This window comes from Quercus suber, unplaced genomic scaffold (genome assembly GCF_002906115.3).
Source record: "Quercus suber isolate HL8 unplaced genomic scaffold, Cork oak 2.0 scaffold_487, whole genome shotgun sequence".
Classification (NCBI taxonomy): Eukaryota; Viridiplantae; Streptophyta; class Magnoliopsida; order Fagales; family Fagaceae; genus Quercus; species Quercus suber.
In genome coordinates, this window is record NW_027069937.1 from 195,018 (window position 1) to 206,598 (window position 11,581).

The 11,581-nt window shown below is 36.5% G+C and overlaps 1 protein-coding gene and 1 pseudogene across 1 annotated transcript; one reads left to right on the top strand and one right to left on the bottom strand.

Moving 5' to 3' along the window:
* Positions 1 to 891: 891 nt before the first annotated feature.
* On the top strand, positions 892 to 8,837 carry LOC112029631 (probable ubiquitin-conjugating enzyme E2 23; annotated as a pseudogene).
* Positions 8,838 to 9,512: 675 nt separating this feature from the next.
* LOC136063119 (uncharacterized) lies at positions 9,513 to 11,301 on the bottom strand. Its single transcript, XM_065763029.1, has 2 exons — positions 9,876 to 11,301; positions 9,513 to 9,788 (listed from the first exon to the last, which is right to left on the bottom strand). The coding sequence occupies exons 1-2, from the start codon at positions 11,012 to 11,014 to the stop codon at positions 9,716 to 9,718; spliced, it is 1,212 nt and encodes a 403-aa protein (XP_065619101.1). The 5' UTR covers positions 11,015 to 11,301; the 3' UTR covers positions 9,513 to 9,715.
* Between the last annotated feature and the right edge of the window lie 280 nt (positions 11,302 to 11,581).

The following is an 11,581-nucleotide window of genomic DNA, read 5'->3' on the forward strand; positions in this document are numbered from 1 at the left end:
AAATTTAGAGCAGTTGTGGAGGAAGCTCAAATTTTTGCTGCGTTGGAAACTTTCTTCTTTAGTCCAGAACTTAAATTTTTGGTCTGGGTCTCTCAAACTTTCCAAGAACTACTTCTGTAAGAGTAAGTCAGATGGAAATATGAAATGAAGAAGAAAGAGTGGAGGTGTAAGAAATGCACGTGGGTGATGGAATGGGATTAAGTGAAAAGGTGAAAAGTGGCTTTCTAGGAGTTTCCTTTCATGCTTATTTACAAAAATACCCAAATTTAAATTTTAAAATAACCAATTTAATCACTTTATTATTATAGTAATATTTATTTTAAAACAGTATATTACATTCATTAAATATGATATTACATTTATAAAATTTGGCTTAAGAATAACAATGAGTAATAACATTTTTTTGATTAATTACTAATATATATATATATATATATATAATTGGTAATTCCGAAACGGTCTAAAACGGTATGCCGAAATAGGCCGGTACAGAAATATTCCGTTCCAATAGGTAAACCGAAACGGACACCGAAACGGTATTCATAACAATGGTTTTAATCTCTTTTAAGAAAGTCTGTAATATGCCAGTGAACTCTAGCTCAAACAACTTCTCCTCCCTTATAAAAGTGAGGTGGAAGTTGAGGTTGTGAGTTCAAGATTTATTGGATGTGTGTGTACTTATCACAACAAAATAATAATAATATTGGATGTGTGTGTGTAACGACCATTAAAAAAAAAAAAAAAAAAAAAAAAAAAAAAAAAAAAAAAAAAAAAAAAAAGACAGTAATATGTTGCATCTTGCATGCGGAGGAATTTTTAATTACGTGATTTTGGGTTGAATGGAAAGATTGGGAATAGTGGTGTCTTATCTTATTCTTGTGATTTTTTTAGATGGCAAATGAACAGGATGACACTGTCCGTAAAGTTGATGAGCCTGCCACTAGTGCTCATGATAATAATAATTCTTCTAACCAAGGTGGTTCTACGCCAAGTGGGCTTGTTTGTGATCCAAATGTAGATAGTGAAAGCAATGAAGTTTGCACACCTAATGATGCTACCAGTTACAAGCATAACATTCCATATATTTATAGGCAAGATGTTGTGTGTTGAACAATAGCAAAAATAAAATTGGGATAGTAACTGAAGCTTCTGGGGATACGGATTCAGATAGCAGCATTACTGATGAGGAGGATGATGATGGCAGGGATGACGACGATGATGCTGATGAAAATGAGGAAGAAGATGGTGATGGAAATAGTATTTCCAATGGCAATAGTGATTGGGACAGAGGGGGTGGAAAAAGTGGTCCTCTTCTAGCTGATCAAGTTCGAGTACTTTGGATTGATGAAACTAAGTCGACTGAAAATATTCATGATGTAACAGTTGTTGATTGTGGATTTTTACATGGAGATTTTGTTGCTTCTGCTTCAGATCCAACTGGGCAAGTGGGTGTTGTGTGTTGGGAAATTTAGATCCCAGTTGATAGAATTAACAAGTTTTAAACCCAAGTTATTAATTAGATTTATTATGAATAAAACTTATTAAAAACAAACAAACATCAATATCATGTCAAAATCATGCAGCGGAAAAAATAAATAAGACAAGATATAATGACCCAGGAAAACCAATGAAACCAACCAGTTTCATAGTAAAAAACCTGGGTGGAAACCTTCCCGAAAAGCAATCCACTATAGTAAAGAAAAGTTTCAGATCTAGTACAAAACTTTTGTCCCTAGACTCTACAATCCCGTAGATGAACTCACAGCAGAAACCTTCTACCGCTTCAGAACTTCTGAATTCTTCAATATATGAACGCCACCCTTTGATGATGCACGGATCCCAGTACGTGACTGACTCCTTTGCACGAATCCTAGTACGTGACTCACTCACCAACTTGAGGAAGAAGAATGTTGGTTGCAAAGTTCTTCACTTCATCAACAATAAAGATCAAGAAACACTTGGTTACAAAACATAAAGACACAAAGACGTAGTAGCTTCTTTCAGAGAGAATAAGGCATCGGTCACCTTTTTCATGTTCTCCTTGTATTTTCTTATGTGACAGCCTCTAAAATAAGTCTTATATAAGTCTAGGGTTGTGAGAAAAGAAACTCTACACAAATACAAAAGCCTGGCCCAAAAATTAGATCTGAAAATTTTGATTTCCATAATCTCGATAAATAGCAGGTGTCGAGAAGGTGTTGATGTTTAATGAAGCTTAACAGATACAGCTATTGAGGAAGTGTCGAGAAGGTGTCGAGGAGACAGAATCTTTCTTGATCGATCCACCAGTTGTTGAGATTGCGATAAGAAACACCTTAAGAGCTCGATAGATAGCCAGCTGTCGAGAGGTGTCGAGCAGCTGTCGAGATATCTGTTCGCAGGTGTCGAGCTATATGTCCAGCTTTAGTGAACACCTTTTCTTCACTTGTTTCTTGGTCCAATCTTCATGACTTTAATACTAGACTTGAACAACATGTTTCTTCAAGTATTAAACACATCTTAGATCTACCAAATTACAAATAAAGTGCGTTTTGTCAAAGGATTAGCCAATTACCTAAAATATGTCCTTAACATTGTGGTTGATGTTAATATCTCTGTTGATTTGTTAGCTCCTGATGGATCTACTATACAAGGTGTTTCATCCAAAGACTTGAAATGCGCGAGGGATTTCACTGTGGGTGACTATGTGGTCTTTTGGTCCCTGGCTAGGTAGAATTGATGATGTTTTAGATAATGTAACTGTGTTGTTTGATGATGGTTTTGTGTGTAAAGTTTCAAAAGCTGAGCCACTCCGTCTAAAACCAATTTCCAAGAATATCCTTGAAGATGGGCATTTTCCATATTATCCAGGCCAGCGTGTAAGGGCCAGTTCTTCATCAGTTTTCAAGAATTCTAGGTGGATATCTGGCTTGTGGAAAGCTACTCGGTTGGAAGGTACCGTTACAAAGGTTACAGTTGGATCAGTTTTTATTTATTGGATAGCATCTGCTGGCTATGGACCTGATTCCTCCACTGCCCCCACTGAAGAGCAGAGTCCAAAGAACTTAAAACTGTTATCCTGTTTTGCTCATGCAAATTGGCAATTGGGTGATTGGTGTCTTTTTCCATCATCGGCGCTTTCATCCTCCAATCCCTTAGACAAAGGTTTATCAAAATCAGAACTTCACGATTCGGCCAACGGAGAATTAGATTCCACTCAAATGGGAAGTGGTTGTGATTCAGAAGAGGTTTCATTGGAGGAATCAACTGGAAATACTGAATCCATGGATCTTGATCCAGTTGCTGCAGTGGATGGAAATGATAAAAATGGTGAAAGAAACGAGCCCGAGTCTAGCTCTTGCGGTAGTTCATTGTCAGTTTCGAAGGAGCCTGTCCATGAATCTTGGCCTCTTCATCGCAAGAAGATCCGTAAGTTGTGGTTATGAGGGACAAGAAGGCTCAAAAGAAAGAGGAAAGTTATGAAAGAGCCCTTTTGATTGTCAATTCTAGGACAAAAGTTGATGTGGCATGGCAGGATGGAACGACAGGTTGCAGACTGGATTCAACAAGGTTAATTCCTATTGATAGTCCTGGTGATCATGAATTTGTTGCCGAACAGTATGTGGTGGAGAAGGCCTCTGATGATGGTGATGATGTTGGTGAAGCCAGGCGTGTTGGGGTTGTGAAAAGTGTCAACGCGAAGGAGCGAACTGCCTGTGTGAGGTGGTTAAAGCCAGTTGCCCAAGCAGAAGATCCTCGAGAGTTTGACAAGGAGGAAGTTGTTAGCGTCTATGAATTGGAAGGGCATCCAGATTATGATTACTGCTATGGGGATCTAGTTGTTCAATTGTCTCCAGTTTCTGCTCCTGCAGAAACAGCTTCGGTGTGGACTCTGCTGAGGAACCAAAGCATCAAAATGGACCAAATGAGGTTAAACGGGATATGAAAAAGCGCTCAGGAAGTAAGAAAGTTGATGATGCATCTGGAAGTAAAGCTTCTAATAACTTCACAGATCTCTCTTGGGTTGGGAATATAACTGGTCTCAAGAATGGTGATATTGAAGCCACATGGGCAGATGGGATGGTTTCAACGGTATATACTTTCCTAATAATATTCTGCACTTTTTATTACCTTTATGAACAGAAAACTTACATATTCTGTTTCCTTTAGTCTTGTATCTAAAACTGTTCTTCTGATATAAATTTATAATATATTTCCAACACATTTTACCTCTTTGGTGGAAAAGGATGAAAGCTGTTTTATTCCAAATTTCAATGATATTACATGTAAATTAGAGGTAAAAAAATTTGGTAGCTACATGAAGTGGCTAAATTTGAACAAATGGAGAATTAATATGTCACCTAAACATCAAGAGAGTATAGGAGATAAGAAAGACACTATACTCTGCATGGTCTCCAGGGTTCCTCGTCATCAAAAAGAAAGTATCAAAGATAAGTGTAGAAACCTCATGGGAGGTGTCTGATGGTTACTCAAATGGTCTGTTTTGTTGTTCAAAAGATGGAGAAGAAAATGCAACATGAAATCTCATAATGTGGGTCTGGGATAAAATTGTTGTGATATTTTAACTTTATTTTCTTTCTTTGTTTTATTTGTTCGACTCTAAAAGGCAGCTTAAGGGAGAATCATTTTGTAGTATCTTTTTCTTTTTCTTTTTTTGATAGAGTTAATGGTGGTTGATTTGATTATTTCTTCTTTCTTACTCTATTAGGTTGGACCTCAAGCAATATATGTTGTTGGTTGAGATGATGATGATGATGAGTCAATGGCTGCTGGGAGTGAAGTTAGTGATGATGCTGCTAGTTGGGAAACGGTAAATGATGATGAGATGGACACCCTTGAGAAAGCTCAAGAGGGTTTTTTTTTTTTTTTTTTTTTTTTTTTTTTTTTTTTTTTTTCAATATTAGGATTGGGAAACAAATATATACTCTTTTTTATTTGGTGTTGGGAATGTCCGATGGCCAAATCCTAACAACTGTCAATTTAATCAAACAATAGTTTCAAAAACTATAATATGTAGAAAAATGACTGCAAAATTTTCACAACTATGAATTCACATCGTAGATCATGATAAATAGCAAGTTTCCCACGCACTACTGAAAACCAAAAACAATTAACTCTTTGATTCGGACACCGAAACAAAGATAAACATTTTGGCTTTCCTCATTCTTTAATCAAGAATGAACATGGGCGCTGAGTGCAGAAAGCAAAAACGATTTCATACAGTTCCCTTCTTGCTATCTCTTATCAAAACATATAGAAACATGTTCAAATTATTAATCTAACAATAAATTAATAAAACCCAACATGTATCTATATCAGACCATACGTGCAACAAGTATGCAAAAAATTTTACTGCAGAAAACTAGAACATCAAGAAAATGGTTTTTCTTTAATTCTAAAACTCAATCACATGTTATACAAGCATGATATTGAAGACCGCTCTAATACCATTTGTTGGAAAATCTAGTTTTGTATCTCATACAAAACACACAGCGGAAGCAACAATCACGGATCTACTTCATTCATGAGAGATAACATGTAACCTTGAATTCTAGAACAAATAATAGAAAGCGTACCTTGATGCGGTGAAATTCAAAACCTAAACTTGAGAATTACTTGGGAACACTTTCAATCTTCACTCCAATTCCACTTGATGCCCAAGAAGTGTGGTCTCTCAATTAGTTTCCAACGAGAGAATAAAAGAGTGTCCAACACTCACATACATCATTGCATTCCTTATGTGATCTAAATGAAAACCACACACGCATAATTCTGTATGTTTCTCTCCTTATATATAATCGATTATCTAATTGGGCTAGCCTTTTGGGCCATTCCAATTGGGCTATAATGTGTGGCTTGGAGTGGGACCAAAAGAGACCAATAAGACACTAGCTCCAATGGGCCTTGAGCTTTTCTGTCAACTCTTGACAAGCCCAAAATTAGCATTAACTATATTTAATACCACTATATAAATATAGTTGCACTCTAGACCTTATCTATATATTATATCCCAAAACTTTATTATACATGCAACCCATTCATTAAAATATTCGTAGTAACACAAAGTCATGAATATAGACTGCCACTTTGAAGATTACTACATATTAATCCTTGAGTACCCGGTTTAATCCTTTATGTTATTCATCATATATTTATGAAATTCAATTCTATAAATATATACTTTAGTAACTCCTTACTAAAGTGGTTGGGCCCAACACTCTGACTAACCAAACTCATTAAACTTATCTCAAGGGAATATTTTATATCTTTGTTAAAAGATTATGAATTCCATCTTGAGAATATATGTTCCATCAACACTAAATGCGATTGCCCAACATACTGAGGTTTTGAATATGATTTATAGATCTCACTTCTAATATATCAAAGCAACCTACATCTCATGATTAGGTCCATTATTCTCTCAGGATTTAGAGTTAATGTAAATAGAAGTCGTGAGATTTATTATTCATTTGACAGTCGTTAGGAGAATAATAAATCTCTCAGCGGTCCAGTTCAATATGTCTTAACTCTTAAAACATATCAACATATCAACTAAAAGTCTTTCCTTCCATGATCAAGACAAATCATCTTAGTTGATATGTTATAGTCTTCGCAAATGAAATGCCCAATTTCATCATCGACTACAAACTAAAATTCTAAGTTTACAAAGAACTTGTAATTTATATCTTCTGTGACTAAATCATATAAATCACATACTATGCATCTCATGGATTAAGATAATGTCCCATTAATTCATTTATAAATAGTCTCATATAATTAAATAATCTAATTATTTATGACATATCAATAAATTGGATTTTAGGGCATAAACCCCAACAGTTAACAAAGCTAGTTCCAACAAACAAGTTCAAGTATTGCTTGGACTTGATTGGTGTTTGTAGCTTGTGAGCCCTTCAGGGCTAAGGTGGAGGCGATAGAGGAGTTTGCTCATGTAGCTTGATCAATTCAAGCCAAGGTGGAGATTTGTTGACGTGGGTGGCTTGAGTTGCCACTGAAGCCCAAGCCCATTCTTGTAAGTCGATCAAGGATGACCAAGTACAACTAGGAATGTATCTCCTAGTACAGTTGACCTATGACAAATATATAAATACATATATTAGGTTTGTGTTGTACAGCCATAGAGATTATTCCAATTAACCTAGTGAACAGCAGCTACATAAGAAGAAGAATAGAGTTTTCTTGTCTTGTGGGTGAGAGAGAGAGTTAGGGTGTAACTGGGATTTGGGTTTCTTCAGAGTGTTCTTGTGCACTATTGTATCTCCCTATTTTTTTATATAGTGAAATTTCTCTGTCGTCTTTGTGGAGGTAGGTAGTTTGCCAAACCACATAAATTCTTGTGCTCTTTGTGTGTGCTTGTTATTTAATTTCCACTTATTTACTGTTATTGATTTGAGTCCTGGGATGCTATTTGCACAACAAGTTAGAATATATTTAAAATTTTACTTAATTAGCTTCAATATAAAAGAGCTTAAATCGCTTGTAAAAATGCTAAATCCATGTTTTACTTGTAGCAATAAACCAAAGAAGGCTATCATTGATCATTTGTACAAACGTGCCGATGTCAAGTCCTCTGCCATTGAGCTAGCGGAAGAGGTTCAAGCATATCTAGCAGCTGACACCCCCTAGCTTTGTTAAATTTATGCTTACCTCACATGTTACTCGTGGATTTTGGGAATGGGCCAAGGGTTAAATTTTGGGCTTTGGTAAGTCTCAATGGGTTCGGTGGTCTATGCGAGTGAACTAACCATAGTGGACTATTCTAAAATTCGGCCTCTAAGATCTCTTGTTTTATGTTAATTGAGGAGATAGTTGAGTATACAGGACCTAGTTGGCCAAATGGCACTTCCTTTCGAAATTTTCAACAAAATAGCACTCTTCGCAAATGATGTAGTAAAATACCACCTTTTGAAACTCAATTCTAGTAAAATCGAGTTCCACAATGCCACGTGGAACTCAACATTTATAAAATTGAGTTCTGTGTAATGTAGAACTCGATACTCATAAGATCGAGTTCTTTGCAATTTTTTTTTTTTTTAATAGAGGGACTTGAACTACAACCAAAACCCATAAACAAAAGAATATGTTGTCACTGCTCTCTTTCACTCTCCCCACCATGATAATCAATTCCATGGTGCTGGCTCATCCATTAAGTTTAAAATAAAATGTGGAAATCTAACACTACCTGTGAGTTAGTGAGGCTATTATTTAATTGTTCTTTTCTTATTTAATTTTGTTTTGCTGCAAGATATGAGAATGAGATAAAAGATTATTCATAAGCAAATTGATAGTACATTTAAACAAGTGTGCTAGTATGATGATTAATTTCTTTTAGGCATAGAATCATAATTGTTTTGATGTCACCTTTATGACATTTTTGCTGCAGGTCTGGCCTGTGAAGGCCTTAAACCTTTCTGTGCAATTTATATTCATCTTTCATGCAAAGGGCTTATGACCAGGCAAGTCCGAACAGTTCTCTAACTTTCTCCTTATCTTTGTTCAATTGAGAACTTGCTAAAATGATATCCTGTAATGGAAATTACATATTACTGATGCGGGTTCATACACAGGTAGTACATGATGTGGATTTGCAGAAATCGCTGGTGAGATTTGCAATGGACAGAGCTGGACTGGTTGGAGCAAATGGTACCACACATTGTGGGTATTTTGATGTCACCTTTATGGCTTGCCTCCCCAACATGGTGCTTATGACTCCTTCTGATGAGCAGAGCTCTTTCACAGATAGGGGCCATATAGTAGCTGCTGTGGCTGATTGTTTTCGCTTGGTTTCAAGGTGTGGCATAAATCATCTTATATAGGAGTATTACACCAATTACTGCCCATCAGTTGTATGAATTTATTTTTGGGGTCAGTTTTTATTTTTTATTTACCACTTCTATTTGCTTAGATGTGTTTGTTTCTCAAAAGAAGAAGAAGAAGATGTGCTCGTTATGTAATACTCAATTTTATTTTGTTCTCTCATTTGATTCATGGTGAAAATGTATTACCGATCCAGCCATTTAGTTTATTTTTAAACAGTAAGATTGTTCTATGTACGAAACTCTACTATAGCAATTTAGCCTGCTATTTTAGGCAATCAGAAACTTGATTTTGAAATAATGCAGAAGCTTTTAAATTAGTGCAGGAGCTATATTTTGAAATGGTGTAGCAGCTTTAAAACAGTGCAGGAACTTTGTTTTGAAATAGTGCAGAAACTTTGTTTTGAAATTGTGCAAAAACTCTGATTATTAATTTTTTTTTCCCCCTAATATTTCAAATTGTCAATTGTGATCTTTATCTTTATTAAGCTAAATATAATTGCATGTACAGTTTGACTAAAACATTTGCAAATGTCTTCGAAACAACCACCGTTATGCCATGTAATGCAAACAAGCTATATACCACTCACTTATTTGCAAATCATAATCATTGACCAATCCACACTATGAAGGGAAAACAAGTAAAGTAAACGTAAGCAAAATTTCACTATGTCACTACCAAAACTTCGGAATATAAATTCAATAAGGTGAAAGAGAAAGCCAGTTAGATTTTTAAACAATGAACCCAATACACAAACATAAATGAAAAGAAAGGTCCAACGATAGTTAAAAAAAAAAAAAAAAAAAAAAAAAAAACCCAATGTCGCAAGGGAATTCCAAGGGGAATAAAAACTTAATGGACTGCAATGCACAAAGCATTAATTTGCCTTTTGCCTTTTGCAAGCTCTTGCTCCTGCTTTACTTGCTTCAGTTAATAGTGAGGATCCATTCCTGCAAAAGTTAGAGCTTAATAATGAGGATCCATTGACATTAATGTTATTCTTATCAAAAGGATTTTGTAAAGAGTTGGAAACTTACAACAAGTAGGTATCCAAGATATTCACGCCGTAATCCATTGGATATTTCTCAGAAGAGAGAACAGAAACATGCAATTTCTTATGATTGAAAAGGTCCCTGATATCGTTATGCAGCTCTTCATTCCCATCAAATATTGGAGAAATATTAAGTACAACACAATACAGGAAGTAATGCCAATCACGGTTTTTCTCATTCTTAGTACAGGATTGCAGAGGAAGGCAGAATTTGTGATCGCATAAATGTATAAGACCTGGAGGAGGAGCCATACAGCTTTGATATAGATATTCTCGCTTCCCAAATACTTCTTGGAGCATGTTTAAGGTGCCCTCAAAACAGTCGTCGTTATAAAGATCGTAAGCATGGACAACCAAATCATTACAATCTCCGAACTCAACCCAGTAAAAAATATCATCTACCTTTGGAATTGGAGCTGTTGTAGAAGACGGTTCACAACTTCCACCAGCAAATAGCTTGGAAATGCGAAGATCCACAAGTGACCAGATATCAGTCTTGACATCATATGTCAAGACCACACAACTGGGAACCCCATAAGAGCTCTGAATGGGTGCAATAACAAGAATCTGATTCTGGGGCCCTGGAAGAGGCGTAACCATCATCTCACGAGTACTGATTTCCACAGGAGGATTGGTTAACGTTTTCCACGTTCCTAACTTCGGGTCAAAAACCTCCATCCAGTGAAAATTGCCTCTTGCTTTTTCGTAGTTGTACTTCACACCACCCAAAACATATAACTTGTCGTCAAGGAAGATGGTAGAAGGGTAAGATCTGGCAACAGTCGGTGGAGGAGCACACCTGAAAGGGCAGCTAGCATCAAAGGTCTCAACATTACTGAAACAGTATACGGATGAGCCAAGTGCTGCAAAGAATATTGATCGGGGAAGATCCATAACCACATGAGGATTGAGCTTTTGCTTCAATAATGGAGGTGGTGGTGGAGAGTCTGTCTGTGGAGAGTCTGTCTCTGAATCATAGTCTGGTATCCCTAATGCAAAAAGCTCAATCTGTTGTTTGGAGATTCCACTACTACTCCAGTCAAAGCCTAAGAAAACGATGCAGGGTGCACCAGTTATAGGCAAAACTTGCTCATCCCCGTGGGCTAAAGGAGCTTTCTCCTCCATTGTGCGGCAAAGGGTGCAACGGGTTAGTGTTGGAAATTGGGATTGTGAATCTGAGATTAGAGAGAGCTATAAGGGGGCGGCAAAGGGTGCAACGGGTTAGTGTTGGAACTTTCTCTTCTTCTTTCACAAATCCCTTCAATTCTCTCGAATCGGTGTAAGATGGCAGAGGATTCAGATACAAAAACAACAACAACAACAATGACGAAGACGATGATAGACGAGGCGTACGAGTTCTCAGCGCCTCGATCGGTTTTATACGACTTTATAAAGGGAGAGACGGAGGAACAACTGCTAGTTATTGAGATTTTCAAAACCACAAACGATAAAGCAAAACCCAAAGCATATAAAATCACACTCAGAATTAGGGGTGGCAAATGGGCGGGTTTGGGTGGGTTTGGGGTGGGCATAATTGGGTTGGGTATATAAAACTCATTTACCCATTTAAAACCCATTTAACTAATTCCTTATAACCCAAATCCAACCCAACCCAATTATTATGGGTAAACCCCAACCCACCCAATTACCCAATTATCAAAATTACCAAAATGCCACTAAAGTGAAAATGAC